We start from the raw sequence: 16,092 nt of genomic DNA on the forward strand, positions 1-16,092 counted from the left end.
GCTTCCTTCTTGCATGGTAGCCTCTCAGTTTATGGCGATGCAAAACACGCTTGACTCTAGACAAGATCTAGACCTGTGTTCCAGCAGCTTCCAATTCATTGCAGACCTGTTTTTAGATGGTTCTCGGTTGACTCTTGATCATCCTGACCAATTTTCTCTCAGCAGCAGGTGATAGCTTGCTTTTTCTTCCTGCATGCACTTTATACTTACGAACAATTGTCTGCACAGTTGCTCTTGGGACCTTAAGCTGCTTTGAAATGGCTCCAAGCGACTTTCCTGACTTGTTCAAGTCAATGATTCGTTTTTTCAGATCTGTGCTGAGTTCCTTTGACTTTCCCATTGTCGCGTATGTAACCGAGTCTAATGACTGCATCACATGAGCCCTCTTTAAATGGGCTCATAGAAGTCAACAGGTGTCGTCAATCATAATCACTCACATGAAGTTAAGAGGCCATTCCATGAAGCTAATTTGATTTGATTGTAACTTTTCTACATCACCAAAATTGATAATGTATGTTGCTGTATGTATACTTTTGACCCAGCAGATTTGGTCACATTTTCAGTACACCCATAATAAATTAATAAAAGAACCAAACTTCATGAATGTTTTTTGTGACAAACAAGTATGTGCTCCAATCACTCTATCACAAAAAAATAACAGTTGTACAAATTATTGAAAACTCAAGACAGCCATGACATTATGTCATTCAGAAGTGTATGTAAACTTTTGACCACGACTGTATGTGTAGGTTTTTGATAAACCCTAACATTGAGCCCCCTGTCATCTACTATGTGAATGTCACAGTCTTTGACATATTTTCGTGTGAACTAGATGTTTTTGTCCATTGAGTTAATGTGCTCTATTTTTATTTTATTTTGCGACACAATAACTCCATGCTAACAAGGGGGAATTCCATTCCAATGGCTGCTGTTGGCATGGACAGAGGTGTCGGTCCTTTACATCTGTACAGCTGTTTTTTTACACCACAGTATTGCCTGCGCATGCACCCCTCCTTCTGTTAGCATATCAATTGGTTGGTCTTCGGCACCAGCTCTCAGGTAGATCTGGCCATTCAAAGTCAATGAGCATGAACTGTTGAAGCCTGCTTGGATGAGACACTATTATAATATAGTTCAAAATGACAGTTTTACATAAAAGAGGACCTTTTTCATCTGTACAGTAACTAATTATGTGGACAAAATGTATACGGTAATTATTTATTACTTAAATTATTTTGGCTTTTTCTATTCTTCTAAACTTTTGTTATGCTTCTAACATCATTTTTGTCATGTTTTTCCCTTTGTCATAGGAATGATTTGGACGTTGGAGTTAGTCCTAGACTTAATCGAGGCCTTCAGAGCCCCGTTTTTAAATCCCTCTCTGATTCCAGCATTGGTGCACTACAATTTACTAGCTACGACCCTCTCCTTTTTCGGCCTGTGAGGCTGGAGAACATGATGACGGCTGGTGACATCAAGCCCACCCAGGGGCTACACACAGCACCCCCGCCCACCAGTTGTCAGTCAAGGAGGTCCCGTATTGATGCCCTCAAGGCCACAGCCATCTCCCTTTCTAATCGCATAGAGAGTGAGGCCCGGCAGATTGCTCGGGTGGGGATCAACTATGGCGAGGCAACTTCAGTGGATGCGGATATTTTGGCCCCAAGTTACACTCCTGCTAATTTTAATGAGAGAGACTTGGCAGCTGCACATGGTACATTACAAAATACTGACTTGAAATCAGTGATTCAGAGGCTTTTAGTAAGCACAGATCTTAGCTCATACAATGGCGCCTCCTATCCAGGAGCTGAAAAAATGCACACCTTGCCAGAACAACTACAGCGACTTTCTGCTGATTTAACAGATCACTCCCCTGGCAGTTGCAGACTTCAAAGAATGAACCAAGGTAATTGTTTTGAGAGACCAGACAACCTACCACTCAATAAAGGACTTGGAGAAGCGAGGGAGAACAGGGTTGATCTACATGACTCAAGTGGAGGTTCCATCAGTGAGGGCACCATCCTGAGTGAGGAAAGCATATGTAAGGATGAAGCCAGCCCTCCTCAACCTTCCAACACTTATCTTGCAAGATCACCGAATTGCTTCAATGACTTTGTCAGTCAAAGAAGGGAAATGCAGAGCCTGACTAACTTCCAGGAGACTGCCAAGGGCTCAGCTCGCTCTATGCCATTGGCTCAGCAACACTCTAGTCAAAAACCCTGGGAGGAGTTGAACAAAGGAGACCCTTTCAGTGTTATAAATATTTACCTAAAGAACCTTAAAGGCAAAGGTTAGTTTACTCCTAATTAACACACATGGCACTGTCAGGTGCAAGGATATTACTTCCTTCAATTTAGTGAATGATGTTTTTTCTCCCACAGTAAATGAGAGGAAGTCCTCACCTGCTCGCTCTTTTCATTCTGGAGATTCCCACAGAGAAGCTGCAGTCTATGATGATGACTTTGTGTCATTTCATGACAGTGTTGTTAGCCAACAGTCTCTGAAAAATTCCAGTCCTCACAGGTGATTGAGGTTCATTTGTTTAGGTTTTTAACCACTTGACCATCATATGACAGTCCAGTGTTTTCCACAGATTGCCAATGTACTTGTGGTGGGGGTGAGGTCTGAGCGGTGTCAATAAGACATTGTTGTATAATTTGCATAATCAGGGATGATGCATATATTTTCTTTTAAGGTTAAAAAAAGATATAAATACAATTTAAAAATCTATTAGTAATTAGTATTATCATATAGAATTGTTTCTTATTACCGGTATATTGTTTTGATCTTTTTTTCAATTGTTGCTGCCTATTTTATTACTACAATGTTACACAGGCTGCACTTTGTACACGCCTGGTTTGATTACATATCAGTACTATTCTGCCCTCCCTGAATGTTGGAACTTAGTTTGCCAAATAGACAGTCTTTTATGAGATGAAAAACACAATTTGAGGTTGTTTATTGACAGCCTCCATAATGAAGTTACAGTAAAACTAAGCACAAAAAAGAAAGTACATTAATATACATATGAAGTGCACATATGTGTAGGAATCATGTTAAATCAACAACAGTTTGTTATTAACTGAAATAAAACAATTCAATTATACAGAATAAGGGTTGCCTCTAATGTTGCAAGCTTAATAGCAACATACATTAGTGCAGCTCATTGACAGGCTTGCAAAAATTAGCAGAGCAAACTTTTACAAAGGTTTACCAAATGAGACTGTTGTTAAGTTTATTTGAACATGCAGACAGTTATACAATATGATACATCACATATTTCCATTTTCTCATTACAACATGTAAAAAGTGTAGGAAGAAGCAGAGTTTAACCCTACCCTTTCCACTTCGTAGCAACGGAGCAAAAGAGACCTAACACAGCAAGTGTATTTCTACACACAGGCATTCACCAAACTCTGTAGAAACCAATACTGACCGTTAACTTTGTACTCCTCAATTAGTCTCCTGCAGCACACATGCCACTGTGTGTTCATGCTTACTAACTACAGAAACCTATGTTGAAGAGGTTCATTTAGCCGACTAATGTGTATTTATAAGTGGTTGATTTATATAGGCTTGTAAGGTAAAGTTTTGTTCCTGACAAGTTTCGGCTATCTTGCTTCTGCAGCCTTCATCAGAGGTGTCACGTGATGTTAGCGTGACGTGTTATATGGATTGTTCCATCCCACCTGAAGTGGTGGGATGGCGGTGTCCCCAAAGACTGTCAACAGAGACGAAGGAGCCTACCAACTATCCCACACCTGGGACACAGTCCTGCAGGGCCGCCCCCGGCCGTTTGGTAGACATCCAGGCAACAGGGGGCACCCCGCCCTACCCGGCACACACCAGGGGACACCGCCATCCCACCACTTCAATGAAGTTACAGTAAAACTAAGCACAAAAAAGAAAGTACATTAATATACTGTACATATGAAGTGCACATATGTGTAGGAATCATGTTAAATCAACAACAGTTTGTTATTAACTGAAATAAAACAATTCTATTACACAGGATGAGGGTTGCCTCTAATGCTGCCAGCTTAATAGCAACATACATTAGCGCAGCTCAAAGACTGTCAACAGGGACGAAGGAGCCTACCAACTATCCCATACCTGGGACACAGTCCTGCAGGGCCTCCCCCGGCCGTTTGGTAGACATCCAGACGACAGGGGGCGCCCCGCCCTACCCCCGGCGCACACTAGGGGACACCGCCATCCCACCACTTCAGGTGGGATGGAACAATCCATATAACACGTCACAGATGACGTCACGCTAACATCACGTGACATCTCTGATGAAGGCTGCAGAAACAAGATAGCCGAAACTTGTCATGTACAAAACTTTACCTTACTAGCCTATATAAATTAACCACTTATAAAAACTACAGAAACCTGTTGCTCAAACTCTTCATTTTAAAACAAATACCATAGTCAATGTTTTGAAGGACATAATTACAGGATTTGGAAGCACTTGTGTCACTGACTGTATTGCAAAATCTAAAAAAAAAAGATATATATATATATATATATACACATATATATATATATATATATATATATATATATATATATATATATATATATATATATATATATATATATATATGTCCTAATAAGGTTATCCAAAAAATAGTGCTCGATACCGTAGTAGAGCGCAATATATGTATGTGTGGGGAAAAAAATCACAAGACTATTTCATCTCTACAGGCCTGTTTCATGAGGGGGGGTACCCTCAATCGTCAGGATCCTGACGATTGAGGGTACCCCCCCTCATGAAACAGGCCTGTAGAGATGAAATAGGGGGGCGCTGGAGCCTATCTCAGCGGGAGGCGGGGTACACCCCTGGCCTGTAGAGATGAAATAGTCTTGTGATTTTTTCCCCCACACATACATATATATATATATATATATATATATATATATATATATGTGTATATGTATATATATGTATATATATATGTATGTATATATATATATATATATATATATATATATATATATATATATATATATATATATACATATATTTATCAAATAAATTTCCCCCAAAAATGCGACTTATACTCCAGTGCGACTTATATATGTTTTTTTCCTTCTTTATTATGCATTTTCGGCCGGAGCGACTTATACTCCGAAAAATACGGTATATATGTATATACATATACTGTATATATGTATGTATACATACTGTATATAGATATACTGTATATATTCATATATACGGAGGTGGCGACTTGTCCAGGGTGTACGCCGCCTTCCGCCCGATTGTAGCTGAGATAGGCTCCATCGCCCCCCGCGACCCCGAAGGGAATAAGCGGTAGAAAATGGATGGATATATATATATATATATATATATATATATATATATGTATGTGTGGGAAAAAAAATCACAAGACTATTTCATCTCTACAGGCCTGTTTCATGAGGGGGGGTACCCTCAATCATCAGGAGATTTTAATGGGAGCATTCGCATACCATGGTTTATATAGGGCACAGAGTGGGTGGGTACAGGCTGGCGTAGGGGCGTGGTGATTGATGACAGTCATCCCTCAACAAGCGCAGCGAAATTGTAACAGCATGCCGCCATAGACGGAAACACCTCCTAGGTAACACATGAGCCAATCACCACGCCCCTACGCCAGCCTGTACCCACCCACTCTGTGCCCTATATAAACCATGGTATGCGAATGCTCCCATTGAAATCTCCTGATGATTGAGGGTACCCCCCCTCATGAAACAGGCCTGTAGAGATGAAATAGTCTTGTGATTTTTTTTCCCACACATACATATATTGCGCTCTACTACGGTATCGAGCACTATTTTTTGGATAACCTTATTAAGACATATATATATATATATATATATATATATATATATATGAGAGAGAGAGAATAGAAAGTACTTTATTGATCCCTGGGGGAAATTCAGCAATATATACATCCATCCATTTTCTACCACTTATTCCCTTCGGGGTCGCGGGGGACGCTGGAGCCTATCTCAGCGGGAGGCGGGGTACACCCCTGGACAAGTCGCCACCTCATCGCAGGGCCAACACAGATAGACAGACAACATTCACACTCACATTCACACACTAGGGCCAATTTAGTGTTGCCAATCAACCTATCCCCAGGTGCATGTCTTTGGAGGTGGGAGGAAGCCGTAGTACCCGGAGGGAACCCACGTAGTCACGGGGAGAACATGCAAACTCCACACAGAAAGATCCCGAGGCCGGGATTGAACTCACGACTACTCAGGACCTTCGTATTGCGAGGCAGACGCACTAACCCCTGTTCCACCGTGCTGCCCCAATATATACACATATATATATATATATATGTATATATATATATATATATATATATATATACAGTATATATTTTTTTTTTAATTTATTTTTTATTATATTTTTATTTTATTTTAATTGTCAGCCTTAACATTTTTTCCACCACATGTAAATGAATATATGGGAAACACTGCAGTCATGTTTCAAATAAATAATGATTTTCAGACTTTATCGTTGGCTTTTGTTGATTGCTGCAACACATAGTGTAGCAAAGTTATAGCTTTTGCGTTGATCTCAAAAATTCATACTTAAGCTTGGCCTGTCCAAACAGAGGAGCAGTCTGGTCTAAAGCTGCCCTCTTACGTTTTAGTTTTACCTTGGTCAAACTTCAGTAAGGGAGTGGTGATGTCCTGGTATAGCCTTATCTTTTGAATTACAACTGATCAAGTTACAGAAGCTATTATTTATTTTTATTTCACTAATATTAATATGAGAATTAATAGTATGTATTGTTTTTTTTGTTTTTTTTACATTCAGTTTTGGACATGAAAGTAAGAAATCTCCGCCATCAAGAGCAAAACAGCCTTCACCTCCCACCTTCCCAGAATGTGGTTTGTCTCCATCAGCAATATCTCTCAAGAATATACCACTAAGAAATGGCAGAGTTGATAACCGAGGTATAGGTAAACATTATTTTAATTGAGCAAACCGTCCCTGTTGCTTTGAAGAAGTTTATATTTAGGTTCAATTTCTCCTCAGGTAAACTCCAGTATTCACCGAGCGCCCTGCAGCAGTGTATGGCAGTAGAACTCAAGCACAAGGAGTCCATAGAAGAGTCTTCAAGACAGCTTGAGAAAGTTGAGAGGCTGATGGGTCTCCCTGTGGCTCAGCATATGGGAATGCCTGTGGCTCAGCAGGTCAGTGCAACATTTCCGTCTATTATACACCCACAGGTGTGTGTAGTCGCGATTAATTTAAGATCGATCACGGTGATCAGCTGTTAGCATTTTTCTTCGATCAAACATGGCGTAACTGTCTGTTACAAGTTACCGCAGTAGTAAACAGTAGGGAAGCAATGATGCTCGGTATAATCCTGCACGGAACAATCCATGTTTATTGACCGTGATCCTTTGTGTGCGTGTATGTGTGTGTGTGTGTGTGTGTGTGTGTGTGTGTGTACGTTTGCGTGTGTTTTTGTGAAAGTGTTTGTGTCTCATCACGACGTAATTAATGTTCAATCAGCGTTGTGCCTCTTTCCCTTACAAAGCTCGGAAGTGCAGCCCAGAATAACAAAATAAAGAAATATGACTAACACTAGAATAGAAGTTGAAACAACATTTAGAAGTAGGGCTGCAACTAACAATTATTTAAATAGTCGATTAGTCAACGATTATCTGAACAATTTGTCGACTAATCGGATAATAATTGTGTGTATATACTGTATACTGTACAAACCCTGTTTCCATATGAGTTGAGAAATTGTGTTAGAGTACAATGATTTGCAAATCATTTTCAACCCATATTCAGTTGAATATGCTACAAAGACAACATATTTGATGTTCAAACTGATAAACATTTATTTTTTTGCAAATAATAATTAACTTTAGAATTTGATACTAGCAACACGTGACAAAGAAGTTGGGGAAAGGTGGCAATAAATACTGATAAAGTTGAGGAAAGCTCATCAAACACTTATTTGGAACATCCCATAGGTGAACAGGCAAATTGGGAACAGGTGGGTGCCATGATTGGGTATAAAAGTAGATTCCATGAAATGCGCAGTCATTCACAAACAAGGATGGGGCGAGGGTCACCACTTTGTCAACAAATGCGTGAGCAAATTGTTGAACAGTTTAAGAAAAACCTTTCTCAACCAGCTATTGCAAGGAATTTAGGGATTTCACCATCTACGGTCCGTAATATCATCAAAGGGTTCAGAGAATCTGGAGAAATCACTGCACGTAAGCAGCTAAGCCTGTGACCTTCGATCCCTCGGGCTGTACTGCATCAACAAGCGACATCAGTGTGTAAAGGATATCACCACACACTTCAGAAACCCACTGTCAGTAACTACAGTTGGTCGCTACATCTGTAAGTGCAAGTTAAAACTCTCCTGTGCAAGGCGAAAACCGTTTATCAACAACACCCAGAAACGCCGTCAGCTTCGCTGAGCTCATCTAAGATGGACTGGTACAAAGTGGAAAAGTGTTCTGTGGTCTGACGAGTCCACATTTCAAATTGTTTTTGGAAACTGTGGACGTTGTGTCCTCCGGACCAAAGAGGAAAAGAGCCATCCGGATTGTTATAGGCGCAAAGTTGAAAAGCCAGCATCTGTGATGGTATGGGGGTGTATTAGTGCCCAAGACATGGGTAACTTACACATCTGTGAAGGCGCCACTAATGCTGAAAGGTACATACAGGTTTTGGAGCAACATATGTTGCCATCCAACAACGTTACCATGGATGCCCCTGCTTATTTCAGCAAGACAATTCCAAGCCACGTGTTACATCAACGTGGCTTCATCGTAAAAGAGTGCGGGTACTAGACTAGAGAGTTGTTAAAAGGAAAGGCCATGTAACACAGTGGCGAACATGCCCTTTCCCAACTACTTTGGCACGTGTTGCAGCCATGAAATTCTAAGTTACCGGTAATTATTATTTGCAAAAAAAAAAAAGTTTGAGTTTGAACATCAAATATCTTGTCTTTGTGGTGCATTCAATTGAATATGGTTTGAAAAGGATTTGCAAATCATTGTATTCCGTTTATATTTACATCTAACACAATTTCTCAACTCATATGGAAACGGGGTTTGTATATGTATGTATATACATATACATATTACCTGTTTGGCCTGTTTCCCAGGCTTGTAGGGATGAAATAGGTCAGGAAAAAACACAGAGGCTAACGTATATTCTGCTCTATACCGGTATTGAGCACTGTATAACGGATAAACCACAGAAACCTCGACTATATACAGTATAATATGTATATATGTGCGTGTGTGCGTACGTGTCATACTTTCCAACCCTCCCGGGAGACTCCCGAATTTCAGTGCCTCTCCCGGGACAACCATTCTCCCGAATTTCTCCCGATTTCCAGCCGTACTTAAGGCACGCCCCCTCCAGGTCCGTGCGGACCTGAGTCAGGACAGCCTGTCGTCACGTCTGCTTTTCCTTCATATAAACAACGTGCCACCCCAGTCACGTTATAACATCCACGGCTTTTGGCGAGTGCACAGCTGCACACACAACAAGAAGGAGACGAAGAAGAAACATCATGGCGACGACGGGTGACAGAACAGAACGAGGATGGACAATTCAACCCTAAACTCACTCCTTTCCTGCAAATTAAATTCCACAGATGCTGCCTGTATAGCGATCTAAGTTGTTTGTTGCCATCTCCTGGTGAATGTTGGGTATAGTGTTCTGTGGTTACTTTTTGGTTGGCCAACGGTTTACGTTGTATTGCGCACCCTGAGGCAAGTGTGGGAGTCGGTTCTGAAGTATGAAGTAAAGGGACGTAACTTCATCACCTCGCCTGGTTATTGACTCCAACCCAGAATATTACACTGCCCATACCTATGCTCCTTTAAAGGCTGTGCTACTGGCTGCAAAGCATTGCACTTTCAAATACAACAATGAGTAGAGAGGAGTGTTATGTGTGTGTATGAATATGTGTAAATAAATGAACACTGAAATTCAAGCATTTATTTTATTTATATGTGTATACATATATATAATAAAATACATACATATATATATGTATATGTGTGTGTGTGTGTATGTATATATATATATATATATATATATATATATATATATATATATGTGTATATGTGTGTATATATATATATAAAAAATATATATAGCTAGAATTCTATATAATCCCGAATTCGGAGGTCTCAAGGTTGGCAAGTATGGTGCGTGTTTATGTATATACAGATACATACATAAATTGTGATCAACGCAATTTTGGTCCTTGACTGTCCTTTTATCTGGGTTGCCTCCATTTTTCTTTTTTTTCTTTTTTGTCTCCTCAGACAAAACTTTTTGTTTTCCTCGGTTGTTTTGCAGCTTCTGCTATGAATTGTATGTAGGCATTCGCAATGACGTCCTTCTTTGTAACGAATGGGGAAAGGGGGAAGTGACAAATGCCATAAAGCAAGTCAGCACATTTGTAGTTTTTTTGTGTCGCATGGTTCCTGCCACCCTCCTAAGTTGCTTAGTGTCAGTGAATGCAATACAGACCCCCTCAGGCCATGACGGAGGTGTCATTCAATTAGTTGTAAGTCGATGTATCATCCCAGAAGTTATGAAAATATTTTATGAAGGTTGAAAAGTTACTTAGTGCTTCTTTAATAACTGTTTCTGTGCGGCCCGGTCGCAAATGGAGTCTGTCTCCAGATTGGTGGTTGGGCACCACTGATCTAAAGTATCGTTTGGGTGTATTTTCAAGTGAATCTGCATTGACCTGATCACTGACATTAAACTAAAGCAGGGGTCACCAACCTTTTTGAAACCAAGAGCTACTTCTTGGGTACTGATTAATGCGAAGGGCTACCAGTTTCCATCCATCCATTTTCTACCGCTTATTCCCTTTGGGTTCGCAGGGGGCGCTGGAGCCTATCACAGCTACAATCGGGCAAGTCGCCACCTCATCGCAGGGGCTACCAGTTTGATACACACTTAAATAAATTGCCAGAAATAGCCAATTTGCTCAATTTACCTTTAACTCTATGTTATTATTAATAATTAATGATATTTATCTTTGTGGAAACACTGATAAGCTTAATGATTTCTCACAATAAATATATACAGAAACAGATAAATATCAATATGCAACACTTTATTTTTACATTTTCCCTAAGTGCACATTTTTCAAATTGAACATTTTCAAATGATCACTTCTAAGACTTGTGAAATCACAATATCCCATTTTAACTAGCTAGCCACTAACATTTTTTAACAAATCATGAATTACTTTGCACCATGTTTGTACAAATAATAACTCATGTAATATACAAAAGTCAACTCTCAAATTTTTAAATAAATCGTGTCACACTTTGAACTGGACACCAAATCTGTTATCTGTTTCTTTGTCAGTTAGTGAAGACCAAGTCTTTAAAATATTTTCTTAGATTTTCAAATTCTATTTGAGTTTTGTCTCTCTTAGAATTAAAAATGTCGAGCAAAGCGAAACCAGCTTGCTAGTAAATAAATAAAATTTAAAAAATAGTGGCAGCTCACTGGTAAGTGCTGCTATTTGAGCTATTTTTAGAACAGGCCAGCGGGCTACTCATCTTGTCCTTACGGGCTACCTGGTGCCCGCAGACACCGCGTTGGTGACCCCTGAACTAAAGCAACCTGCTCCGCCTTTCAGGTAACGTTCTGTGGTTAAGGTAAAAAAAACTGTGCGGTCAAAATAAATTTTGCGATTAATCTGTTTTTATACATGATTAATGCGATATTTTGTAATTGATCGCATGAGTTAATGTGTTAACTTTGATGGTCCTACTATTAATTGTTATCAAACTTTCAATGCCAAACAGCAAAAATCTTCTCCATCAAGAACAAGAATGACTTCTTCAGGCTTTCCGGACTCTTCTGCAGCAGTAGATTTTCGTAGTGAGCCTCCAAGAACTGGCTTTGGCGTCGGGGTCAGCAACAACATGAATACAGGCAACGCAAATCAATTTGGCAGAATTGAAAGCAGAGCAACAGGTACGTAGTAATTGGTGTTGTAAGGGTTATGATACTTGAAATGGGATATGTAGAAAATCTATCTTACTTAAAGTATATCTTCCTTTCTATTCCTTTTCTCAGGTAATCTCCAATATTCTCCTGCTGTCTTGCATCAGCATTTGGCAGAAGAGCTCCAATACCAAGAGACCATGGAGGTGTCAATGAGACATTTAGGAGATGTGGAGAGGCTAATAGGGGTGTCCATGGCCCAAGAGGAGAGTGCTTCATTGGCGCAAATTCAGAAGGTGAGGCAAAACATTGACTTTTTTATTTGTATTTTTATATACCGTATTTTTCGGAGTATAAGTCGCACCGGCCGAAAATGCATAATAAAGAAGGAAAAAAAAAACATATATAAGTCGCACTGGAGTATAAGTCGCATTTTTTGGGGATATTTATTTGATAAAACCCAACACCAAGAATAGACATTTGAAAGGCAATTTAAAATAAATAAAGAATAGTGAACAACAGGCCGAATAAGCGTACGTTATATGACGCATAAATAACCAACTGAGAACGAGCCTGGTATGTTAACGTAACATATTATGGCAAGAGTCATTTAAATAACTATAACATATAGAACATGCTATACGTTTACCAAACAATCTGTCACTCCTAATCGCTAAATCCAATGAAATCTTATACGTCTAGTCTCTTATGTGAATGAGCTAAATAATATTATTTGATATTTTACGGTAATGTATTAATAATTTCACACATAAGTCGCTCCTGAGTATAAGTCGCACCCCCGGCCAAACTTTGAAAAAACTGCGACTTATAGTCCGAAAAATACGGTACTTAACACCCCACATAAGGGACTTGTAAACTATGTTCCTGATTTGCATTTATTTCATAAATGCACATGATGGCCATGTACTTTAGTTTAGTTGAGTTTAGTTTGGGGGGTGGCGTGGCTCGGGTGCTAGAGCGGCCGTACCAGCAACTTGAGGGTTCCACGTTCAATCCTAGCTTCCACCATCCTAGTACGGTAATGTCCGATGTGTCCTCAGACAAGACACTTCACCGTCCTGTTGGGTCGTGGTTAGCGCCTTGCATGGCAGCTCCCGAAATCAGTATGTGAATGTGTTTCTGAATGGGTGAATGTAGAAATAGTGTCAAGGGCTTTGAATACCTTGAAGGTAGAAAAGCGCTATACAATTATAATCTATTTTCATTGACAGTGTTTTGCTCTCTTTGCAGACTCAGCAGCAGAAATATGAGAATGACCTTTATGAGCAGAAGATTCAGGCAGAAAAAAAAGCTCTGGAGGCCCAGCTGCACCGGGAGGAAGACAGGCAGAGAACGGCCAAGGTACAGATACACATACTGTATATTAACACTCGCCTGATTTTTTACTTTGTTTAATCAAAAAACAGATATTCACATACTGTATGTATGAAGAGGTTTCATGTATGATATACCTGCTATTGTTTTGTTTAGGCTCATGAAGAATTGCTGGAAAAGTTAGTGCTTACTCAAAAAGAAACTGCAGAAGCAGCCCGTCACATCAAGGAGGTAAACCGTTTTTTGACATAATTGGATTGTTTTTTCATGGCTTTTAAAAGCATAATTCCCAGTATAAACAGAAAGCGTGTTGAAATATTTTTTGTTGTTAGTTGACAGATCTGGCACGGTCTCAGATTGAAGGTGCTCTAGCTGTCTCTGTTGTTGCTCCTGAGCAATCTGTGCAAAGCAAGCATCAGCGGGAGAAGAAGCAGAACAGGCCTGATTCTGGCAGGTAAGTCCTTGTTCTCACTTATGTTGCCAATTCATGTCCTAACAATTCAAATAATTGAGAAACAGCAATTGATGCTGATTCATACGCATTGACATTGACAGCTATCCTTTGACTTCCAGCTTCCAGAGAGAGTCGTCAAGTCGAAGCCCTGGTCACACCGACTCACAGCCCGTGCAAAGACCTAATCTCATGTATTTACCAGTTATCTTTACATAACACTGTTTTATTTGTGGATGAGAGGACATCAAATTAACAATGTTCTCTTCACCCTCGCTTTTCTTTAGTGGTGCAGACTCCAGCACCCTCAGTAGCCCCTCACACACATCAACAGACCATATAAAACCAGTAAACAAAGAGGAGACTGAATTGGAATGGAAGAACGATGAGAAGCAGGCAGAGCGGGAAGCAGGCAGCAGTTCAATTGATGAGGAAGGTCCTACGGCGGATAATGAATCTGTCTGTAGCGAAAGCATTCCCTCTCTAGTAGATGACAAAGGTAAAACACTATGAGCACGCCACCATTAAACCCAGTCAATTAACAATTCTGTGTGCATATATATACATACTTTATATACAAACCCCGTTTCCATATGAGTTGGGAAATTGTGTTAGATGTAAATATAAACGGAATACAATGATTTGCAAATCATTTTCAACCCATATTCAGTTGAATATGCTACAAAGCCAACATATTTGATGTTCAAACTGATAAACATATTTTTTTTTGCAATTAGTCATTAACTTTAGAATTTGATGCCAGCAACACGTGACAAAGAAGTTGGGAAAGGTGGCAATAAATGCTGATAAAGTTGAGGAATGCTCATCAAACACTTATTTGGAACATCCCACAGGTGTGCAGGCTAATTGGGAACAGGTGGGTGCCATGATTGGCTATAAAAACAGCTTCCCAATAAATGCTCAGTCTTTTTTTGAAGGTGTACTGGAAAGTGCTCCCTCAGGGGATTCCCTTGTTCTGCTGGGTGACTTCAATGCTCATGTTGGCAACAACAGTGAAACCCGGAGAGGAGTGATTGGGACGAATGGCCGCCTGGATCTGAACCCAAGTGGTGTTTTGTTATCTGACTTTTGTGCTCGTCACAGATTGTCCATAACAAACACAATGTTCAAACATAAGGGTGTCCATATGTGCACTTAGCCCCAGGACACCCTCGGCCGCAGTTCCATGATCGACTTGGTAGTTGTGTCTTTAGATTTGCGATCTCATGTTTTGGACACTCGGGTGACGGGAGGGGCGGAGCTTTCTACCAATCACCACCTAGTGGTGAGTTGGCTCCGATGGGGAGGGAGGATGCCGGACAGACCTGGCAGGCCCAAACGCATTGTGAGGGTCTGCTGGGAACGTCTAGCAGAGTCTCCTGTCAGAGAACGTTTCATTTCCCACCTCCGGAAGAACTTGGAACATGTCACGAGGGAGGCGCTGGATATTAAGTCAGAGTGGACCATGTTCCGTACCTCTTATTGTCGAGGCGGCCGATTGGAGCTGTGGCCGCAAGGTGTTTGGTGCCTGTCGTGGCATAAATCCTAGATGTCGTCAGGCTGAAGAAAGAGTCTTATCGGGTCCTTTTGGCTCATGGGACTCCAGAGGCAGCGGACAGGTACCTTTAGGCCAAGCGGTGTGCGGCTTCGGCGGTCGCAGAGGCAAAAACTCGGACATGGGAGGAGTTCGGGGAAGCCACGGAAAACGACTTTCTGGACTGCCATCCGCCACAAAGGGGAAGCAGTGCACTGCCAACATTGTGTATGGTGAGGATGGTGTGCTGCTGACCTCGACTGCGGATGTTGTGGATCGGTGGAGGGAATACTTCATTTATATATGTGTGTGTATATATATATATATATATATATATATATATATATATATATATATGTATGTATGTATGTATGTATGTATGTATGTATGTATGTATATATATGTATGTGTTTATATATATATATATATATATATATATATATATGTGTATATACAAACCCCGTTTCAATTTGAGTTGGGAAATTGTGTTAGATGTAAATATAAACGGAATACAATGATTTGCAAATCCTTTTCAACCCATATTCAATTGAATGCACTACAAAGACAAGATATTTGATGTTCAAACTCATACACTTAATTTTTTTTTGCAAATAATAATTAACTTAGAATTTCATGGCTGCAACACATGCCAAAGTAGTTGGGAAAGGGCAAGTTCACCACTGTGTTACATCACCTTTTCTTTTAACAACACTCAATAAACGATTGGGAACTGAGGAAACTAATTGTTGAAGCTTTGAAAGTGGAATTCTTTCCCATTCTTGTTCTATGTAGAGCTTC

At 40.1% G+C, this 16,092-nt stretch overlaps 1 protein-coding gene across 5 annotated transcripts in view; it reads left to right on the forward strand.

Annotated features, from left to right (window-relative positions):
* Positions 1–16,092, forward strand: part of cep350 (centrosomal protein 350) — an 83,498-nt gene that overhangs the window by 39,187 nt on the left and 28,219 nt on the right. For 4 of the 5 annotated variants that reach the window (XM_061977793.1, XM_061977797.1, XM_061977794.1 and 1 more), the window contains 11 exons: positions 1,311–2,290; positions 2,382–2,523; positions 6,821–6,966; positions 7,043–7,200; positions 11,833–12,004; positions 12,107–12,270; positions 13,226–13,336; positions 13,466–13,540; positions 13,642–13,763; positions 13,883–13,954; positions 14,048–14,259. In XM_061977793.1, the coding sequence (XP_061833777.1) occupies positions 1,311–2,290; positions 2,382–2,523; positions 6,821–6,966; positions 7,043–7,200; positions 11,833–12,004; positions 12,107–12,270; positions 13,226–13,336; positions 13,466–13,540; positions 13,642–13,763; positions 13,883–13,954; positions 14,048–14,259 (2,354 nt within the window). The remainder of the gene's footprint in view (positions 1–1,310; positions 2,291–2,381; positions 2,524–6,820; positions 6,967–7,042; positions 7,201–11,832; positions 12,005–12,106; positions 12,271–13,225; positions 13,337–13,465; positions 13,541–13,641; positions 13,764–13,882; positions 13,955–14,047; positions 14,260–16,092) is intronic. The other variant, XM_061977796.1, reaches the window with a different exon arrangement.

Source organism: Nerophis lumbriciformis, linkage group LG18 (genome assembly GCF_033978685.3).
Source record: "Nerophis lumbriciformis linkage group LG18, RoL_Nlum_v2.1, whole genome shotgun sequence".
Classification (NCBI taxonomy): Eukaryota; Metazoa; Chordata; class Actinopteri; order Syngnathiformes; family Syngnathidae; genus Nerophis; species Nerophis lumbriciformis.